The sequence below is a fragment of the Dama dama genome, chromosome 3 (assembly GCF_033118175.1).
Source record: "Dama dama isolate Ldn47 chromosome 3, ASM3311817v1, whole genome shotgun sequence".
Lineage (NCBI taxonomy): Eukaryota > Metazoa > Chordata > Mammalia > Artiodactyla > Cervidae > Dama > Dama dama.
The window spans coordinates 25,424,420-25,447,992 of NC_083683.1; the positions used below are offsets into that span (position 1 = coordinate 25,424,420).

Here is a 23,573-nt window from a genome sequence, read left to right on the forward strand (position 1 = left end):
TTTGCCCTATTTCTTTGCTCTATTTAATATTTTTACATAATCAGGCAGTTACTTTTGTTTTTCTGCATCTCGTTTAAGAAAAAATATTTTGCACATAAGTGACAATGCCAAACTTTGAAGGGATAATTATATATATATTTTATATGTATATATATATATATGAAATCTTTATGATGTTTCAGAGTCATGTATATAAAATCATCTATACCTAGCTACATACCTATATTTATCCCCATATACATCTATATAAAGAGTATTTTTTATTTTATTGATGGGATGTTGTTGAATTCTGAATGAACAAATGCAATTGCAGGCATTTTTCACAATGATATTCCATCTTATTGTTTAGTACCACAATTCTTTACATGTATATTCAGATTATGTTATGTGATTCCAAAACTAAAGACAATATGTATTAAAAATTTATCCCTTAACTGATTTTCAGTCTTGTCTGTTTTATTACCTTGACAGACGTCACCTAACACAAGCAGGGAATATTCATTAATCAGTTCAATTCAATTCAGTCACTCATTCGTGTCTAACTCTTTGTGACCCCATGGACTGCATGCACCATGCCAGGCTTCTCTGTCCATCACCAACTGGAGCTTGCTCAAACTCATATCCATCGAGTTGGTGATGCTAACTAACCATCTCATCCTCTTTCATCCCCTTCTCCTCCTGCCTTCAGTCTTTCCCAGCATCAGGGTCTTTTCAATGAGTCAGTTGGCCAAAATATTGGCGCTTCACCTTCAACACCAGTCCTTCAAATGAATATTCAGAACTGATTTCGTTTACGATTGAAAAGTTTGATCTTCTTACAGTCCAAGGGACTCTCAAGAGTCTTCTCCAACACCACAGTTTAAAAGCATCAGTTCTTTGGCACTCAGCCTTCTTTATTGTCCAACTCTCACATCCATACATGACTACAGGAGAAAACATAGCTTTGACTAGAGAGAAGTTTGTTGGCAAAGTAATGTCTCTGCTTTTTATTATACTGTCCAAGTTGGTCATAGCTTTCCTTCCAAGGAGAAAATGTCTTTTAATTTCATGGCTGCAGTCACCATCTGCAGCGATTTTGGAGCCCAAGAAAATAAAGTCTCTCACTGTTTCCGTATCTATCTGCCCTTAATACACTAATGCAATTTTACTCTGATTTGAAAATTATGCAGCTTCTATGGGAAAACTCAGAACCCTGTAAACTATGATTAACAGTCCCCCTAAAAATCCACAATTTTTTTAAAGTCAATATTTTATAAAGCTTTTCAGATAAAATATATTTTCCTATAGTTTAATTCGGTCTTATATTTTCTTTTCTCTCCAATAAGGTGACAAAGATTATCACTGGTAGAAATTCCTTCCTTTATTTACTTATGGTACTGCTTTTCTATTAATCTAATTGGTAGAAATTTACCCTTTATAATATTCAAAGTAACAAAGCTATTTTGATAAATTAAGCCAAGTAGATATAACTTAAAGCAGCACTTCATAAACACACTTTTAACATACTTTTCATTGAGAACAATATGACTCAAATTAAAATACTCTTTTGTAACCAATTATATGTTCTTGTAAATAATTAATGAGGAGCAATTCTCTAAAGATTAAAAATTGGCGTTCTAATGGTGAACATTTTACCTTTACTGACAGCTACCACATATAATCAATATATTGCTCAGATGGTAACATGAACTAATTTCTTATAAGACGATACATTCAAGGACTTATAGTCCAACAGCTAAACCTTACAGTTATTTGAGAGACTTGAAACTTTTCAATGTTGTATAGAATCTTGCATTTCTTTTGGTGAACATTAACAAAGCTTTTCTATTTTAAAGGAAAACAAGCAATTTTAGTGTTAGGATTTAGTAACCCATTGTATCTTCATAGCAGAATTATTTTTAGCAATTTAAACTAGAATCAACTCTAATGGTCACCATAGACAAATAAATTTTAAATCAGATAGAGCAGTGCTTTACAGTACGTTCTAACTCCTGCTTACACACCACATGTTTGAATCTGAAAACACAGTGTTAAACAAAAGAAAACTGTCACCAAAAAAATCATGCCATGTGATTTCACTTGGAAAGTTTAAAAATAGGCCAAGCTAAAACATAGTGTTTAGGGATTCAGGTTCAGGTGGCCAAACTCTTTAAAACAGAGGCAAGAACATAATTATCACACAAGTCACAGTAGTGGTTATCTTTGCAGAAGGCAAAAAGGACAAAGATGAAAAAGGGACAAGGGAGTATTTCCAGATCTTTAAATGTCCTGTTTCTTGACTTGCTGCCAAGTGCATGAATGTTCACTGTGATAACCCAGTGGGCTGTACATGTTCCTTTTTTTCACTTTTAACATAATGTGAAGGTTAGTACAAGAGAAAGTGAACATAACCTTATGCCAACGGGTAATGAGTCTGATGTGATGACCTTCCTTGTCATTGGAAACATTTTCAAGTATAAGATACTGTTCTTCTAAAAGAAAAGATTATTTATCCAAATAAACCTGCTAGCAAACCTTGGAGTACCGTTCTCAAGGTTGCGTGTATGTGTGTGTTTGAAAGAGAGAGAAAAGAGGTGAGAGGGAGAAGGGAGTGGGAAAAGAATAGATGGGAGTTTTTTGGGTTATTTTTCACATTTTTTTATTCAGTAGAGTTGATTTACAGTGTTGTGCCAGCCTCTGGTGTACCGCAAAGGGACTCAGTTTGACACATATAGACATTCTTTTTTATATATTTTTCCCATTATGACTTGTTAAAGGATATTGAATGTAGTTCCATCTTCTAAACAGTAGGGCCTCATTGTTTATCCATCTGTATATAATCAACTATATATAATAGTTTGCATCTGCTAATTCCATACTCCCAGCTCTTCCCTCCTCCCACCCCCTCATCATGGCAACATGTGTGTTCTCTATGTCTGTGAGTCTGTTTCTGGTTTGTAGATAGATGGAAAGAGAACAGAATTTTACACATGGACTGAAGATTAATTGCATTTTCTACAAATTATTTTTCTATATATTACAGTGTCTGAAAAACAAAGGCATCCCAGGATAGACTCAGAGCTAGGAACAAAGATACTTTTGTATTAATATCATCCTGTTAATGGAAAGGACTTGTACGTTCTAACTGTAACCAATAAGGGAATAAGCTTTTGGCTGTTACTCATAATGATATAAACTTTTGGTGCCCTAACTCTTAGAACTCCTGTGATCCATTTGATAATAGATACCTCAGCCTTTCAGTTCTGATAGGGTTACAAAGCACTTTATTTTAATTGCACCCTCTCACTCCTTTCTCTTTTACCTCTCATATACTAAATTTCCCCCATACATAGTTCATTATAGGTGGAAGTTGTAAAATATTCTATACCTGAATCTTTTATGGATGCAATAAAACTCGATCACACTGAGACAACATATATGTGGTTCTGCATCGAGCCCCAGTGAGAGGTTGAAGCGTGTCTTCATGCTTGGTATTCTGTGGTTCAAGCCGTTGCACAATGGTGTGTCAGGAGAAACTGGCCTATCTTAGAGCTATAATAAGATAGTCAAATATCTCTTAATCATAAGAGTTATGGTTATGCACTGCACTGTGTATAATTCTCTGAGATTTCAAAGAAAACCACAGAAATTTAAATAAAAGAAATTAAATAAAATTTAATAGACCGAGTATTATCTCTCATTGGCCTACCTACACGTCCTTAGTGGAAGGGAATACAGTAAAAATAAAAGCCCTTTTTATTGAAAAGAGTTTGGAGGGTGAAGACAACTCCTTTTGATTGAATTCTTTGTAAGTAGGAAAAAAGGAAAGATAATGTTAGAGCTGTCAGCAGATGTCTGACACTTGGAGGAAGCATCATTTCAACAGAGGAGCTAACTATCTTCAAAGGTCATCGTGCCGGTATAAAATGTGAGGAACGTTCGTCCATTGACTATTGCAGTGACTTCCTCTTGGGCTTTGAGTCTAAACACTTGGCAACTCAGAACTTTCTGGTGGGTGTCAAATCCTCTATGATGTGCAAGTTAGAAGGTGTTATTATTTGCAAAATATCATTCCCTTTCAGTAGTTGAACTCACATTACATGTCAGGACTGAAACACTGATTTTTAAGCTGAAGCTTAGAAATAATAGATGAAGATTTGTGTTAAAGGAAAGTCAGCACTGAAAGCCAGCCGTGATAGTCATAGTACTTAAAGAATAAAAATAGCTGAAATTAAGCATTTTGGTAAGGTGGTGGGTTTCCATCCATCCACATAAGGTTCTGACATTTAAGATATGTTTCTTTCATTTTGTTCACAGGCTCATCTCGTAGCAGCTTTCGAAAAGAGTTTAGGGAATATGACTGGCCGACTGCAAAGTCTAACCATGACAGCGGAACAGAAGGTATGTTCAGGAATTGCCACTGGGGCTTGAGAGAAGGCAGCAAGTTGCTTAGATGTTTAAACAACACTCGAGATGCAGCTCCTTAGAAGTACTAGTGAAAGGATCCATCCTAAAGTATATTGGGACTATGACAAGAGGATACCTTTTCTTTTCAGATTTTAATTTAATGACTTATGATTCAGATTAACCTATATTTGAGTGTGCGCGCACACACACACATTCTTTCAAGGCAGTCTATTATTTTACTTCTGATAGGAACTATTGAAAGAGTACCAAATATTAAGAAACAAGAGATGAGTTACAATATTCTAGGAATAATTGATAATGCTGTTGACAAGAATTGTATGCTGACAAGAATTTTCCCAAATTCATGGTCTATAAGACCATATTGTAGACCATATTGTGGTCTGAGATACTCACAAAGAAGGCCTAAAATGGAGGTTAGGATCTTTTTAAAGTAAGGGGCCATAGGTTCCAGTATCCATGGGGCAAGATACAATCCTATGTAACTGGGGAATAACAAGGATGTGTTGGCATCTGGGGATGCTGTTTTTGAAGTAAAGCTAAGTTACAGCAAAAGCTTTAAAATAAACTTAAGGATTTTCCAGACTGGGAGAAGGAGCACTTAAAAGAAAGAAACAGAGAAGTTGGTTCATAGAGGCAGAAATATCAAAAAGGTCCACGCTAGACAGAAACAATCTGGACACTTTCCACACGACGACCAGTAACTTACCTCTAGTCATGAATTGGGTGACCCTAATCTGAGTTCTTGGATGAGTGTCTAAAAAGTCTCTAAAATTGTGTAGAAATATTTTTAAAAATCACATATGTGTTTAATGTGAGCAGATGTCCATGGTTTTCCTCTAATTTTCAAAAAAATCCATAATCCTAATTTTGGATAATTTCATAATCAGTACCTATATCTGTCCATGAGGATGGCTTCAATTTTGGCTTCAGTTCTATAAAGTATGGTTTGGCTTTAAAGAACTAGTGTGTGTTACTGAGTTTTATCAGTTTACCACTTTTTTTTAAAGTTAAAAAAAAAAGGTGAACAGTGCAGTTAAACCAAACGAGAAAATCAAATATGCCTATAGATGCCTGGTATGAATTTAAAACTATATTCTGCTTGCCCTTATCTTTCATTCTCCTATTTTATTATCTATCCTGCCCATGAAAGAGAACATCCTCTATCTCTGTCAAGTCTGTTCCAAAAGAGAAGATAACAAACTGCTTTGATCATAAATATAAATTTTATCTTAATCTTTTGGGAGGATACATATTTACCATTTCACTAAATAATATAAAAACTCAGCAAACAGGATTACAAGGCCTTTTTTAGGGCAGCTTAGTGGTAATGATTATAAATGTTAGAGTCCAGTAGCCTTGTTTAAACCTCGGTGAGGTCTGCCAAGAGCTGTAGAATCTACCTTTCCTAACTCTCAGCTTGATCATTTCGAAAGTGGGTGTTGTAATATCTACCTCATAGAATCATTATGAGGAGTAAGGGAGATATTATAATGATTATAATGTATCACAGGCAGTGAATAATCAACATATGTTACCTTTCTTGACATTTTTCTTTTTTCCATTAAAAAATGTAAGGTAAATCAAATTCATCACTGGCTATGTGCCAGGCATATTGTTAGAAATCATGGATAATATTTAAGTGTCAGTATCTTTAAGAAGTCAAAATTGATATATTTTGCCTCTGCGTATTTCCTTCAGCTCTTTTATATTTATAGGCAAAATTTCACATGGAAATCAGAAATATACACATGTATATTACTTTATAATGTCTATGAAAATTTTCTAAATATTTTGCAATATATCTCTATACTACAAAGAATTATATAATTGTTTTCATATTATCCTTGAAGTAATATTGCCAAAATTGTAAAGCTTTCTCAGAATATATATCATAATGTCTGCAATTGCCCTTGACATTTTTTAACTGAAAATGGAATGGTTGCTCTTTTAATTGAAAGCTATATACCCACAAAGCAATGTTCATTTTATTAACATTGGGTTTTTTAACATTAACATTAGCATTATATTTTATTAACCATGTTTATTTTATTAATCTGAGATTATAACTTGCTTTTTTCCCAAAGTGGTTTTAAGAATCTTATAAAATTTATTGGGTTATGATATAGCACAATTCAATGACAGAATCTCTTGAAAACCAGCAGAGGAATATGTAACAAGGTGCTTACCTAGATAATTACTGCCCCAAAGCAGTGATTTATTGAATTGAATTGATCTCAAAGAAGCTAAGGCACAAAAGGAGATTTCTTAGAATGTGTAGTTTTCATTTTCTGACCAGGAGAGCATAATTTAGATTGAAGAGACACACTTACAGACACTGAATTCAAGGACAAATTTATTGTGAAGTTTCTTAAATTGAGGTCATGAAATAACAAAAGACAAAACCGCTGTTCAAATAGGCATTTCTCTAAAAGCTGAGGGCATAACATTTAGTCATATTTCAGTAAAGCCATTTCTTCAGGGAGCTAAGATAAAAGGGCATATTACTCTCTGGTGATCCAACAATCCCGAGGAAAAAAGAAGAGATAATATAGAGCAGAGGTTTTGAAACTCTGTTCTAGAATTCCAAGCTTCCTTTGTCCATTTAGTCATTCACCAAAGTTGTGTTGAACTTCTTTTGTGTATGAGACACTATTTTAGCTACTGAGAATTCAGCAGTGAAATACAAACACACACACACACACGTCCTAGTTAATAACTGGTTATAATATAGAGTTCATATTCTAGTACATGATAGATTATGATAAAAATATAATGTCAAGATGCATGATTTCAGATGAAGATAAGCACCACTGAAAAATTTAAAGCTGAGAATCAGAATGCTGTACTGAGAAGCAAGGTGGAATGCTTAACACGTGGAGAACTAAAAGCCAAGATGGTCACATGTGCTGTTACCTAATTAACAAATAGATGAACCACACTAACACCAACAAATCCAAGACTCCTGCTTCAGTGTGGGATTTTTAATAATCATATGGCATTAATATCCTGAAAACTGTATCAAAATTTTTATTAGAAATAGTTCCCTTGAATAGTGTTCTAAGTTTCTTCCTCGTTTCCAGATGCCAAGTCACACTGATTCTCTTGCCAAATGTATGTGCCAAAACACCGCTTTTATATATGTGTAGCCTGGTTAAAAGAAGGAAAAGACATGTATGAATAACTCAGGAGACAGAAAATTATGAGATACACTTAGAAATATAACAGGATGATGCCCTGACTGTTTTCAGAGAACCATTGCATTTTCATACTAGTTTGTTTATAATATTATATATTTACTTATATTTTAATTTTTTATTGAAGTATAGTTGATTTACAATCTTGTATTAGTCTCAGGTATACAGCAAAGTGATTCAGTTATATACAGTTATATAACAAGTTACATCTATTCTTTTCTAAATTCTTCTCCCTTGTAGGTTACTACAAAATAGTGAGTATAGTTCCCTGTGCTACATGTAGGCCCTAGTTGATTATTTATTTTATATAGGTAGTGTGTATATGTTAATCCCAAACTCCTACTTTTTCCCTCCACTGCTTTCACCTTTAGTAACCATAAATATGTTTTCTATGTCTGTGGATCTACACACACTAGTTTTATAAATGAGGTGGCACGCAGAGGACACATGTCAGGCTCTGGGTGGATAAAAAAAAAATCAGGAGAGATGGAGGACTGTGAACCACAGAGGAAGGAACACCATGGGAGTGAAGGGCAAAGGGGGAAATGATAGGACACATTGAGGGAAAGAGAAGGAGTGTGTAGGGAGATGTGGAACCAAGGCCTGAAAGATATCTAAGGAATTTGGTCTTTTGAAGCAAAAGTTTTTGACACTAGACTAACAGGATAAAAGATAGTTAATGAAGGTAAAAACCTAACTACATTTTCCAATAGTTTAACAGCATTTCTGGTAGTTGCCAAAAGATCAAGCTTCCCGGATAGTTCAGTGGATAAAGAACGCACCTGCAATGCAGGAGACACAGATTCAAACCCTGGGTTGAGAAGATCCCCTGCAGGAGGAAATGGCTACCCACTCCAGCATTCTTGCCTGAAATATCCCATAGACAGAGGAGCCTGTCAGGGTATAGTCCAAAGGGTTGTGAAAGAGTCAGACACGACTGAACACAAGACAAGAGTCACATGTTATAGAAGAGTAAGTCTATAAATAGGAGTGGACGTCCCAGATGGCGCTAGTGGTAAAAAACCTCCCTGCCAGTGCAGGAGACATAAGAAATAAGGGTTCGATCCCTGGGTTGGGAAGATTTGGAAAAGGGAATGGCAACCCACTCCAATCTTCGTGCCTGGAGAATCCCATGGACAGAAGAGCCTGGTGGGCTATAGTCCCTGGGGTCACAAAGAGTCAGACATGACTGAAGCAACTTTGAATGCATTCTTGCATAAGTAGAAGTAATTAAGATAATTGTCAATAATGTTTGCCTGTACAGTAATATTATTTCTAGGTATTGCCTGATACCTACTGCTCAACAAATTGTAATAGTAACATAGTTTGATCAAGAATTTTATCTGGATTTCAGGCCCTTGTCCCTTGACTAGTACTTTTCTACCAAGATTCTTTAAAAGACTTAAGATCTAATGCCCTGAAGCATTGTGATGAAACAGTATCTTTTCATTGCATCTAAAATGGTACTAGCAATGTACCAGCCTTGTCAGAATTGAAAAAAATAATGTCACACAAATTATTATTCAGGATTTTATTTTCTTGTACTACAATAAAGGTCATCAAAATGGCAAGAATTCTGCAAATCTATATTTTTATGAATGAAATTTTTATACAGCCTGCTGTTTTGCTGTCCTTGAAAATTTACTAAGGCTATGTACTCACTGATAATTAAAAGACTTCCAAATCACTTATTTATATCTAGTGCCAGAGCTGATTAGAACATATATTAAGGTGTGCTAGGTTAGTCTTGTTACAAGGTCAGAGCACAACAGAGGAATATATTTTTGTATGAGTATTGGAGCTCAGATATTGATCTTTATGCTAAATATAATGTCTAGGGTTTTCTTATTCTCACCTCTGTGAAACTACTTTTTTTGATAACTAGATGAATAGACACTTAAATACTAAAATAGAAAATTCAAAAGCAACTCTCTGGAAATGGTTAACGTAAAAGCTAAAATTTTAGTTGAATTGGGTATTTACATTAATTCCTCCTAGCTCAGGTTAAAATATTTATGTCTAGAAGTGTTTTTCTAAAAATTCATCACTAGACTCAGAAAATGCATTCATTAGCCTTTTAGGGTGCAGCATGATTTGAATCCAGAAGTTACTTATAGATTCAAGTGACTTAGGCTACTGGGGTTTGATGATTTCAGTTCACTTAGAACCAGGAATGGCCAGATTCATTTGGTAGAAAACCTCATGGTATTTCAAGACATACACAAGGGAATGGCAAGTAGGACATGTTCAAAGAAACTACAGCTAGATAATGTATAATTAATTGTGTCAACATGGGGAAGCGAAAGGCAGGTTTAGTGGAAAAATTTTAATAACCTTGCCTAGAAGTTCCGGTTGGTTGATAAGATTTGTTGCCAAGCCATGGGATTCTCAACAAGCCCTGTCCAGGAGAAATTTGGAAAGAAGTCAGATGTAGTTAGGAAATTAGGTTGGAAAAACACCAAGCAAGGTTAGTATTCTGACACAATATTTGATCATTTTATTTTGAAGCATTTAAAATCTGACCATGATAACTTGTTTTGCCTCAGAAATGTGTACAAAACAGAAGAGATATTGACTCCATCTGACCTCTTTTACACAAGAAACTGTCATAGAATACTGAAATCTTAAATGGCAAGCTTGTGTTTGAGGCATCATTCTCTTGAAAGGCTCATTGTACATAAATAAAATTTTAGTTCAGTTCTCACATTTTAAAGTATCAATTTTGAAAAGTGGGAAATACATACAAAATACTATCTGATCATCTTATTCCCAAGACCCTCTGCAGAGTTACCCTCGGGGCAGTCTTCTCTTTGGTACCTAATGAGCGGAGTAGGAAACAGAAAACTGCTGAATTGGAGAAATAGACTTCAAATTCATCTCTTGATGCTATATATATTTTCCAGGTTCTTTCTGAAGGCTTAAAAGGGATCCTCAAAACTTAAGTATCTTCTAGTAAGTCACCTTTAAAATGAAAAGAATATGTTAATATATTTCAGATTATCAAAGAATTTTATAGTTGGGTATCTCTGGAACTCACTTCTAATTATTTTTCTCATTCACTCTCCCTTGCATCACCCCCCCAAAAAAAATACAGAAATCACAGTTATACTTAGAGGCAATGTTGCAAGTTCCATGAATTATAGACATCTTAGAAAATATGTAGCTTAAAAAATGTGAAAAATCAACTATAATTATAAAAGGGAAAGGAATACTAGAAGTAAATTATTTAAAAAATTGCTGTCTCAGTGAAGTTTTGAAATGCTTTATATTCATTTCTATATACTTTTAAAAAAAGAGAAAGAAAAAACTCACTTTGTTGCCATCCAAAGGACATATTCCAGTGATTTGGCTATATTGAGACTTTTGTCTTATAATGAATAATAAGGTTTTGATGTTTTTAGTATATGGCATCTATTTGATGAGACACCCTCTTGTTAAAATATGCAGTAGAGTTGAATTGTTTCATCATTTTTTGAAGGGAAGAAACATCTGTTTAATGAAGACCAGACATTTGAACAAAATCATTCCAACATTTATTGAGATCAGATCGTAAGTCAGATGAAAAGATAAACTCTTCAACAGCTAACTACACTCAATGCATTAAATGGTCTGGACATATAGAGAAGGAACCTTTTCATTTTCCCTCAAAAGAAAACTCGTGTCATTGTGTTTAAAGATACTTCACCATAGTCCTTAAGGGTGAAGAAGGATATTCAAAGCACAGGAAGCATTCACATGGAAAGGCTCAGAGAAAAATATGTGCTAGTTTGAGTTATGGTGAGGGTGGGTCTCATGAACAGAAGTAAGAAAAAAGGGATTTTTGCAGATATGGAGAGATAACTAGTTCAGATTTGAAAAGATTATCAGTGTAGAATTTAGCTATTTTGTTTTTTTAAAGTCAATGTGACATTTTATAGGTACTTGCTTATACTTACAAAGTTTTCCTGAGGAAGTACTGAGTTTGGCTAAACTAATTTTTCATAGATGTGATTTTCCCATATATATGGGAATATTTCTTACATAGTTATTCTTCCTCTGGGCTTACTGTGCCACCCTGAGTGATAACTACCCTACCAATAGCTATTGTTTTAAAAAAGATAATTAAGATTTTAGAATGTGATCATTCTTCTATTTCATTAAACACAGTTTTCTGAAAAAAAAATCAATATTACCTGAACATTCTACTTCTAATTTAAAAAAATAGTAGTTTCTAGAAGAGATTTCTCTAGAAAAGAATAAAATTTGAAATAAATGAAATAAGTCAACCAACCCATAAAATTAAGCTAAATTTTTAGACATTTATATGAGATTTAATTTTCATTTTTTTTCCTCTTTTAACCTAAAGGCAAATGTTTTAGCACTGTTGATTTTAAATTCAAGTATGAAAATTGAGTTTAATTAAAATTTAACATCCATGCTAGTTGTAAGATTACTTAAATTATGTGATTCATTAAATATGCACTATAGGTGGTCTTTTGTGAATATATTTCTGGTAAAAGCAGAATGAATTTCCAGTAAATATTTTATCACTTGGGAGATTTATTTTAAATGGGAAGCATATTAAATTTTGGTAAAATAATCTATTACTAGTTGGACAAGGGGCAAAATACAGATAGAACTTGGAGAGACTGATAAAATATGACAAATTGTGTTAGACACAATTTTTGTCACAGTATTGGTAATTTTCATACACATATTCTTTTTCCTTTATGACAAACAAACGCAAGTGAAATTACAGTCAAATGTTTTAAGATCCATGTGTGAATCCAGGAGGTCACTACTGATTTTCTATTATGAGATTCTTTGATTTATAAGCTATTGAAAGTCTATAAGAGGTTTTTTTTTTTTTTTTTTTAATGCCTGTCCTCTAGGAATATGCCAGATACTCAGGGAAAATAGATATATGAGGTGCTGAGTATCTATGCTGAACTTGGATATCATTTCAATTAGCACCATCCATCTTTTTTAAAAAAAAGTGTTGAAGGCTGGAATAGCCATTGGACATTCCCATGTATGAAGCAGTTTTCTTCAATGGCACTTATCATGACCCTGCTTTTTTTCATATATACTGGGAGACGTTAAGTAGGGATAAACTGCTTACCACTGAGTGAAGAACTCAAGTGCAGTTCTTTGGCTTTCTGCCAAAGATACTGGAAAAAATGATGAATGACAAATATATTATGGAGGAATTCTCCTCCTAAGAGGTTCACAAGGATTCTAATTTTTAGGATTGCTATCACAGCCAGGGATACTCCTTATTTTTGTGCTCCTGATGGAAACACTGCTTTCGCTGAAACAACACTCCTGTTCCTGGTTGGTGTTGCTGCTACTGTTATCTTATCTTCCTTATAGTGAGTCCTTTATTTCTGGTAAAGATACTCATTTAAATAACTATGGATGATGAAATTTAGACAAGAATTTTCATTGAGACATAGCTTAAAGTTACCCTGAATTCAATAAGAAAATGGTGGTGGTGGTGGTTTAGTTGCTAAGTCATATCCAACTCTTGAGACCCCATGGACTGTAGCTTGCGAGACTCCTCTGTCCATGGGATTCTCCAGGCAAGAGTACTGGAATGGGTTGCTATTTTCTTCTCCAGGGGATCTTCCTGACCCAGGGATCGAACCCATGTCTTCTGTATCTCCTGCACTGCAGGCAGATTCCTCAGCTGAGCTACGAGGGAAGTCCCAATAAGAAAATAAGTGTCATAAAATTTTTATTTGTAAGCTTTGTAAATAATTTAATTATTTTAAGGACTATATGTTACATATATTTCTATTCAGTTTTTAAAAATTCCTGTATTTCTTTGGCTTGCTGAAGCTAGGTCTTTATACTAGGAATTTTATTTGCCTAAAAATTGCCAAAATCTAAGATGACCTTGATATGATAGCAGATTTAATAATATGGCATTTAATAGGAGTGAATTAGGAATGAATTCCAGGTTTTGTTATTGAATATAAAGACTCTATATCCCAAATGCAAAACAGATGGGAAAATCTAAAATCACTCATTTGACAAAAACTCAGGGTTTCCAATGAACAGTACATGCCATATGATATACTTTTGGGTAGTAGTGATAAGTTTGGCATCTAAATGAGCAGTGTGCTGTCTTGTTTTAGGTCTCACTGGTCAGCTTTGGGTGTGTGCATGCTCAGTCGTGTCTGACTCTTTGTGACCCTATGGACTGTAGCCTGCCAGGCTCCTCTGTCCATGGGATTCTTCAGGCAAGAATACTAGAGTAGGTTACCATTTCCTCCTCTGAGGGTCTTCCTGACCCAGGGATCGAACCCGCATTTCCTGTGTCTTGTGCATTGGCAGGTGGATTCTTTTCCATCTGGGGAGCCCTCAGTTTGGGGTACCCTTTTAGAGAAATAAAGACTATTCAGATCACATTTGTAAGAGAATAACCAAAACATTATTTTTTAATTCTCTATCAGATTTAGCTTCTTACATTTACAAGTAAAAGGTTGTAGGATATAACTTAGAAGGTCAGCCAAGCATCCAGATCTCCCAGGACGGTAGCACTACATAAAACCAAGCTCATTAGATAGTGAGCTATGAATACAAGTGGTTTGCTCTTCTCTCTAAGTGTTAAAGCTTCTAAATTCTGTTTGTTTCACAGGAGTCTGAACTGATAGAACTAAGAGAAACCATTGAAATGCTGAAGGCCCAGAACTCTGCTGCCCAGGCAGCCATTCAGGGAGCACTGAATGGTCCTGACCACCCTCCCAAAGGTATCTTTAGAAGTCTTGCCATTTTTTCATGCAATCTGATAGGCATCTATTTTTATTAATTAGAGCAAAGCTGCTTTTACTCAGTCACACTGCCTTTGATAATATGTGAATTGCTATTACTCAGAATCTCAGAATTTAAGAACAGTAGCCTTCAGTATCAAACTGACTTTAGGAATTGGCTCCTACAGCCAAACTCTTCTCTCCTCTTGATTTGGTGAAGTTGGGTCTAGAGAGGTTGGGTAATACATTCATATTTGCCATTGAGCAAAACAAACCAGAGAAGGAAATATGGAAATTTAGATCTTTATGTAAAAATATAGCAATCAATACGGTGAGGTAGTGGGTATTGGGAGCAACTTGTCCTGTGTGGGGGCAATAAGAAATATATTTTTCTTGTAGAAAACTTAAAAACAGTAAGAAAATGGACTAAAAGTTGGTGTGTTTTTAATTATTACTATGCTTCAGTAGGGCTATCAAGGTGGCTCAGTGGTAAAGAATCCACCCGCCAATGCAGGAGACACAGGTTCAATGCCTGGGTTGCGGAGATCCCCTGGAGAAGGAAATGGCAACCCACTCCAGTATTCTTGCCTGGGAAATCCCATGGACGGAGGAGCCTGGGAGACTACAGTCCATGGGGCCACAAAAGAGTCAGACCCAACCTAGTAACTAAACAATAACAATGCTCCAACAATCTTAAACAATGATAAAATAATCTTTTTTTGCCACCCCCCACCCCTTTGATTGCCACTGAAGAAATACTCTGTGATAATAGCATGTCATTTTTTCTCTTTACATAATTTCTACTTATTCTTAGTCTCTTTTAAGTAGCATTCAATATGCTCAACTCTTTACCAAGTGACAAATGCTTTCTTAAATCCTGAGTGCTCTGTCATCTCTCTGCCCTTTTCCAGATGAATTTTGGGAATTTTTGATAGAATTGTTCAGTGTCTTTAAGAGCCAGTCATACTTCAGACTGGTTTTTCTTTCCAATACTCCACCAAAACTGTTCTCTCCATTATCAATAAGGACTTATATAACACTAAATCCACTACATTTAAAATTCTTACTATATTCATCATAGAAATAGCATTTGATAGTGATGTCCATTCCATCGTACTTGAAACATTCACTTCTTCTGATGCTCATTACATGCATATTCTTATTCTTCTATGATTTGAAAATTCCTTTCACAGTTTCTCTTGTAGATTCACTTGTTTGTTGCATCTGTTAAATATTGATGTTTCTTAGAACCCAGTCCCAAGCTCTGTTCCATTATGATTTTATACATTTTATGATTCTCTTCATCCTATCTAAATTTTTATACAAGCCCATCTAATACTCTATAGTTATTGTTTTTGTGTTGATAACTGTCAAATATATCTCTCCAGGGCAGGCTCATCTCAAGTCATACATCTGTAAATCCAGCTGGTAAAGAGGGGGCTCTATCGGGTTGTCTTGAACTTGTCTTCTTCTTTTGCAGACCTGCCTTTGCCTTCAATGCTCCTTTCTCAGTCAAAAGCATCACCATCCTTCCATATTACCAGAAATCCTCCTCTCCTCACTCAATATATCACTAAGTTCTGTTGATCCCACCTCTTAAATATCTCTCATTTCCATTTCTCTGATCCTCCTATCACCATTCCTCATCTCTCCCCTGAACTGCGACCACAAGCTCCTAAATAGCCTTCCCGCCCTGTCTTTCACCTCTTTGTGCCATTCTTCACACTGAGACCAGAGCAGGGATCTAATAGTGTATATCTAACAGGTATCCCATTGCCTTTAGATAAAATACAGACTCTTTAACATGACATAATCTCTCTTTGCCAGTTTTGTTTATTCAACAAGTATTTAATGATCATCATTTATGTTCTAGACATTCTTTTAGACCTTATGTCTTGCATTTTGTCATTTCATGCTTTAGCTATCCTGAACTTCAGTTCTTCAAAAGTTCTTTACATATTCTGTTTATTCTGCTTGACACTTTCTACAGTGTTTGTTCAGCATAAAAACTTTCTGAGATCTTGCGAGAGTTAGCCTAAACATACCTCCTTGGGGCTTCCCTGATGGCTCAGTTGGTAAAGAATCTGCCTGCAGTGCAGGAGACCCTGGTTCAATTCCTGGGTCGGGAAGATCCACTGGAGAAGGGATTGGCTACCCACTCCAGTATTCCTGGGTCTCTCTGGTGGCTCAGCTGGTAAAGATTCTGCCTGCAATGTGGGAGACCTGGGTTTCATCCCTGGGTTGGGAAGATCCCCTGGAGAAGGGAAAGGCTACCCACTCCAGTATTCTGGCCTGGAGAATTCCATGGACTGTATAGTCCATGGGGTTGCAAAGAGTCAGACATGACTGAGTGACTTTCACTTCACTTTCACATACCTCCTTGACTCTCAAACTGTATGAAGTCCCTTTGTGATATGTTTTTGAAAATAACTGTTGTTCCCTTACAAAATTTGCATTACACTTTGGTGCCTTCATTTATTTATGGTCTACCTTTCCTGGTTGATAGCAGGGTGATTTGTTTTCTTAAACTAAATCCTGGCCATGTTGATGCCTTGTACATGAAAGGGGCTTATTCAAATTTTATAGAAAATATTAATGTAATTTTTAAAAACAAAATTTAACTTTTGGGAAAATAATTATATAAAGTGAGATATACTGAAATTAAAAGAAAAACTAGTTCTCTAGGGGCTACTTCTGTTAAGAATTTAGCAACTTTCCATGTGGGGGAGTTAATTTATATGCAGCATGGAAAATTACTGCATATTTAAAGCTTATCTTAGAGCTATAATAAAGCAGCTTATGTTCTAAATCTTCATGTTGTAAATAGGTCCAGAAGGGATTTAAAAAGACTTAATCCCTTCTTTACTGTGGTGCAAGACGCTGAAGTAAAACTTTCTGGAAAGATTCATTTTATCTTAGGCAACAGGTAGCTTAATATCTACTGGAATTGAAAAATAGGAATTCCTTTGCTCAGATATGTGAGAGGGTTACTATACAAATTGGTCAAGAAAGATTAAATAATAGTTGTATAAAGTTTAAAACTAACAAAAACACCCTGGGGAAATTAATTTGTCTGGGGAGGGGCCTGGCCATAAGTGTTATTTAGAACTCTCTAAGTCTAATACATAGTCAGGACTAACACATATTGCTGGGTGAGAATATAGCTCATCTATAAGCAAACTATGTATAGTTTTCTGGTGCACTGGGAAGACCCAGAGGAATTGGGTGGAGAGGGAGGTGGGAGGGGGGATCGGGATGGGGAATACATGTAACTCTGTGGGGGATTCATATCAATGTATGACAAAACCCACTGAAATGTTGTGAAGTAATTAGCCTCCAACTAATTAAAAAAAAAAAAGAAAAAGAAAAAAAAGAAAAAAATAAAAGATCCTTTGCTTAAAAAAAAAAATAAAATAAAATAAAACTAACAAAAACAAATAGTTATAATGGATTGTATGTATATAGGATATTCAGATTAATATTAAAACTCAGTGTTACACTGAATGAATTGTAAGAATATATTTATTCAACAATTACTTGTTGATCACCTACCATATGATATACTCTGTATAAAGCCCTGAATATATAGTGGTAAACCAACTAGACATAGTCTTTCTCAACATTTAACTTTTAATCTTAAGGGAAAACAGAAATAAAGAATTGTTGTGATCATTAAGGTAGCTGAATGTGCATATAAAACAGTTATAATTTCTAAAATGGACAAGAATGTGTGCCATAGAGAGCAAGGGTACCAGAGAACCGACCGACCTACTCTGGTTACAGAGTCTAGAAAGTCCTTTACCAGATAGTAATGTATAAGGGGAAATCCAAGGATTCATTGTCAAGGCAGATTTTAAATATTGAGAGAAAAGCATTCCATGAGGGTCTTAAGACAGAAAAGAGATCCATGCCTTTATGGAACTGACCCCAAGAAGATAATGATCAAAGATAAAATAAACTGTACCAGGTTGGAGAGATGAGTACTGACCAGATTACTTAGGGATCTTAGGGCCATATTTAAGAGTTGGAATGTTTTCTATTCTTGCTCAAATGGGAATCTACTGGGAAGTCTTAAATAAGAGAGTGATGGTAAGATTTTTCTTTAAAAAGATTTGAAGATGAGTTGGCTGGCTGTTCTTAGAGCAAGTAGGTGATGGTGATGGCTCCAACTAGAACAGTGACAGAGCAAAGGGTGGGAAGTGGAACATGAAGAATGAATAAACATGTAACTGAAATATATATTGTTTAAAACAAGCTTCTCCATTCATTCAGATTGTTGGTATTCATTTGATCAACCATTCTTTACTGAACTCTGTGATGCTGCATGTACTCAAATACTTAACTCTAGAAAAGAATTGACAAAGTAAAATGCATTCCCTTCATCCTGTAATGTTATTGAAATTATGCCCTTGCCAGTCATTATTGGAAATGCAGTCATAGTTGAACATAGCTAATGCCTCCAAGGATTACTTTTTAACCTATCTTTAAACATTTTGGGATTAATTAAAGTCAAATATAATTTATTAATTCTGGATATAATGAAAACTCTGAAATACTTTAACTCTCAATATATCTGCTTTATTTGTAAAAGTCAGTCATGATGAGAAAACTAGAAAATGCTAATCTTATTCAGAAAAGCTTGTAGCCAAATGTAGCAGATATTTAAAACACAGAAACCTACACATATTCTTTTATTGCTTATTCACATAATTTCCACATTAGTTGATTAAGGGATACTGTGTTCCTTTATTGTTGATGCAAAATAACACACATTAAAAAAAAAAGAAAAACAAACAAAAAAACACATAAATACCATGATTTAGGTTTTGGCACTGGTAATGCTTTGGCATGCAAAAACAGTAAATGTTTTCATCTTTTAAAAAAATATACTTTTAGACCAAATTCTAGGGATTCTTAAAAACAGCTATTATATTTTTCCCCTCCTATAAGATTTTTCAGCACGGTTATTCTCTTAATGGAAAAATCAAAGTACTTATTGATAGGTATGTGTATGAGATTAAAGATGGAGATATGTATATGTATATCACCCACCCACACGTATACTTATTGTACAATTTGCAAGTAACCAGTTAAGGTTCCATCTCCATCGCTCATTCTACTGTTAAACTACTTTGCTGAAAAGTTTTGATTATATATTATTATTTCTATGGGAACTTTTTGAAAGCTATATTGTAATTTCTGACATCTGATAAGTTCCACTGAGATTTTTTGCTTGACTAATCTGCATTGATCCCAATTAAATGTAACAGTAAGAAATGGACTAAAAGCACATTTGACCTTAAAAATAACTTTATAAATGACTTGTGTCTTCACTAACTCTTAAGGTCAGCTCACTATGAGTAGAAATAATTTCAATTTTAATAGTTATAAATAAATCTTATAAGCTTGTTGTATGAAGTGACTACCTTCAAAAAGTGATTTAGTATCAAATAGTGTCCTTTTCAAAATATCTTATTAGCTAAAGAGAAGTTCATGCTTTTTAGGAGAATATAGAGGTCATATTACCTGGCAGTTAGTACAATAGACAGTAGGATCCGTCTAAGACTCTTTTTCAGCTCTGTTACTACAAGGAAACTTTAGTGATTACACTCATTGCAGTGGTTTGCTTTAATAGTAAAATGAGATGCTCCCAGAGCAAAGTAAGCATCTAGTGAAAGCTAGCTTTATTATTACCTGTTATTATTGCTACTACTATTACTCTTCCAAGTCATGGGCTGGGATTAGGTGTAATGGGAGAATTACACTGTCTTAAATATGATTTCTATTTAATTCACAAATGAAGTCTACCTAGATTCTCTCTTGAGGACTCTCACCCCATTGGCTCTTTGACCGTGGTCAAGGTACTTAACTTCTTTGCATTTCAGTTGCCTCATCTATGAGATGAAGTGCTTAGATGACTGGCAAGGTTTGTTTTGGCTCTAACAAGGTATGCTTCCATGAAATGGAAAGTCAGTATATTTGGCTTCGGTAGCTTTAGTCAAAGGACAAATATTAAAAAGACACAATTAATTTTCATGCCATTATGAGTTTCCATTTACTCCATGGAATATATCATTGGGATAAATTATTTTCTAAGTGCTGCTTGATCTAGGTATTCAGTAAAAATCACTAGCATAGCATTTAATTTTGGGACAAAACTCAGAATTCATTAAACTGCCAATGCCACAGACTTACCTGAGATTCCCATTGAATCTTAATACAAATATCCTAATTAATTAAAGCAAGTAGGGTGGTACTTTGTTAAGCTTATAAAACTAAAACTGCATTGAAATGATCTATACAAAGCTGTGTTGAGTATTATTAGAGAACTTCCTCTCAGAAAGCCTAAAAGTCTTATTTGTTCAGATTGAAAGTCTTTATGAGTAAATGTGACTCTCTCTCTCTGTGGCTAGATCTCCGCATCAGAAGACAGCATTCCTCTGAAAGCGTCTCTAGCATTAACAGTGCCACAAGCCATTCCAGCATTGGCAGTGGTAACGATGCTGACTCCAAGAAGAAGAAAAAGAAAAACTGGGTAAGCTGTTAGCATTCATCTGATTCAGAAGCTCATCACTGCACAGTGAGGCAGGAGTTTTCCTTTGGGGCTTTAGAGATTCACAGCATTTTACAGTATCTCATTCAAGTGACTGACCCCTCAAATTCCACACTCATCAACAAGTTCAGGGCAGCCTGGCGCTGAAGAGCAGATGTTTTGGAGTTGGGACTAACTGAACTTAGATTTGAATCCCAACTCTAATGCTTAATTTTTGGCTCTTAGGCAAGTTACTTCACCTTTTGGGGAGCCTAAATTTTCTCGTTTGTAAAAACTGGGTAATTAATACTGACTTGACAGGGATATTGTAAAGAAAAAAGAGTAATATCTATAAATAAATGGCTCAGAGTGGGGCCTTATTGTGAAGGTGGAGATGAAGAAGAAAAGGATGATGGTGATGGTGGTGGTGGTAAAGATGCTGATGGAGGAAGAGGAGAAAAAATAGAATTGGTAAAAGAGAAAGAAGAGTCCTTGCAAACTTCTCCACCCCTTGCACCAGCAGAGCTTATAGTGTGAAAGTATCACTGTATCAGATATCAACTATATATATTTTCACCAAAAGAACATAGGAGAAATATAGAAATGTACTTTAACAGAACTATCCCTTGTTAGCTAGAGACATAATTTATGATATAAAGTAACTGCTGAAAAACTGAGAAGATGCTACCACTACAAAATGTTTAAAAAATAATGAAGTAAAGGATTTCTTTGAATGCCATGAAAGAAAAATAAGTTTTAAATAAGTAGAACTCTTGATGAAATCCAAAATGAAATTAGGAAAGGATTTTACTAGAGTGCTTTCTGTAAATAATGAGAGAAATATCTTTTTTGTTTTAAAAAAATGTTTATGCAGGTAATATTTTAAAATACTGATCAGCCTTCATTCCCTTGATTTGTAATTCCACACTCTTTCATGTTTCTGCAAGGTGAACTCTAGAGGAAGTGAGGTGAATATAAACCGTGGACAATTTGGCATGCATCTATAAAAACACCCACCCTTGGCATGAATGCTATTCATTTTGGCAGGAAGCTTTTATACCTTTTAAAAACAGATTACCTTGTTTGTCTCTCCTTTGTGTCTTTTCATTTTAATCTTCAATTTTAAAGACAAGTAAAACTACTTTCCGAATAGCGCTGTAGGGCATACCAATTCTGGTTTTGCATCGTCTGGGAACTGAAAATTTGAATAGAAATTCACAATTAATGAAGTGTTAGGTGAATTTGATTTCATTTTGCTTTTTAAGTTTATACTGTCAGCAGGCCCTGACTTGACAGTAGTGCTAAAGTGGCCATTTAAAACAAATTGCCTTGAAGAGAGGAGCCTTCTGAAAGGAGATCCCTTCAAGGTACTTCGTTTTAAATGAGTGCTCTGACAGCCATGCCCTTGTCCCTGCACTGTTTAAAAGCCTTCCATGTTTGCGCTGTGCTGGATTAATATGAGAATAAAACAGAAACACAAAACACGGTATCTTTTTTTTTTTTTTTTTAAATTAGAGATACCGTGCTGCAGCTGTTAATCCTTTGCTTATACATACTGACCCCAGGCAGTGGCTAGGATGGCGCCTGCAAACTAACGGCCCAAAGCGAGATGCCCCCAGTGCAAATAGACAAGGAAGGTAATTTCTGTCCTTCTTGCAGCTGAGAAGCTCATTCAAACAAGCCTTTGGGAAGAAAAAGTCCACCAAGCCTCCTTCCTCACATTCAGACATTGAAGAGCTTACAGATTCGTCCCTTCCGGCATCCCCCAAGTTGCCCCACAACGGAGGTGACTGTGGGTCAGCCTCCATGAAGCCCTCGCAGTCGGCCTCTGCGTAAGTCACCCCCTCTGCAGCATGAGGAAGAATCTATTGAAGACGACTTCAGGCCAGGCCCACATGTGTGTTCCGAATGGAACCACAGCACTGTCTCTGTGTCCAGTATTTCCAGATTGTCCTTAGAATAGCAGACAGCATTCATTTCTCTTCTGTTTTCCATACATTAGAACGTGAATGTTTCTTGATCTCATTCTCCCCTTTTCTAAGTTATTATTTTCACTGGCATTTGTCCTTCTATCTATCTAACTGTGCATTAAATGCAGGTCACCCCTTGTCTGGCCACCAAAGAAACGGCAAAATGGCCCTGTGATCTACAAGCATAGATCCCGGTAAAATGGAGTGTGATGCATGAAAACTGCCAAGATCCCAGTTCTAACCTAAGCAGTGTTCACTCCTGCTTTCTCTAAAATCACTCGCATGTGTTTCAACAATAATGACCTCCTCTGCCCTCCTGTTGTGGAAGTAAAATTTTGTTACCTTAAGCCAAACTGCAATCCATTTTTCTTCATGTGTTAGATAATCTAGCATAGCATTTTTTATAGTATCCCACTATAATGTTATAAGAATAAAATATTTAGAATGTAAAACATGTGCTCTGATAATTCTCTTTGTTCTGTATACTATTTAGTTCAGATTCCGTGTGTGCCCGTGACGGCAGCTCCCCAGAGCTGGCATATACATCAGGGCCACAAATAGAACCATTTAAGACCTTGCACACCCACTATAATTCCCTGACTTAGAAGAACATAGCACTATCATTTTGTGACCAGCAACTTAATCCTCGCATTTTAAATAGAAAAGATATTCATTAATATAAAAGAACTTCTTTTGACACATTTCCTCCCAAGCTGTCTGCAAAATACCACCACAA

At 35.3% G+C, this 23,573-nt stretch overlaps 1 protein-coding gene across 7 annotated transcripts in view; it reads left to right on the forward strand.

Annotated features, from left to right (window-relative positions):
- The window catches only part of NAV3 (neuron navigator 3), an 883,898-nt gene that overhangs the window by 820,887 nt on the left and 39,438 nt on the right, over positions 1 to 23,573 (forward strand). For 6 of the 7 annotated variants that reach the window (XM_061124990.1, XM_061124999.1, XM_061125026.1 and 3 more), the window contains 5 exons: positions 4,297 to 4,380; positions 14,224 to 14,335; positions 20,749 to 20,870; positions 21,815 to 21,835; positions 22,527 to 22,699. In XM_061124990.1, coding sequence (XP_060980973.1) covers positions 4,297 to 4,380; positions 14,224 to 14,335; positions 20,749 to 20,870; positions 21,815 to 21,835; positions 22,527 to 22,699 — 512 coding nt within the window. The remainder of the gene's footprint in view (positions 1 to 4,296; positions 4,381 to 14,223; positions 14,336 to 20,748; positions 20,871 to 21,814; positions 21,836 to 22,526; positions 22,700 to 23,573) is intronic. The other variant, XM_061124982.1, reaches the window with a different exon arrangement.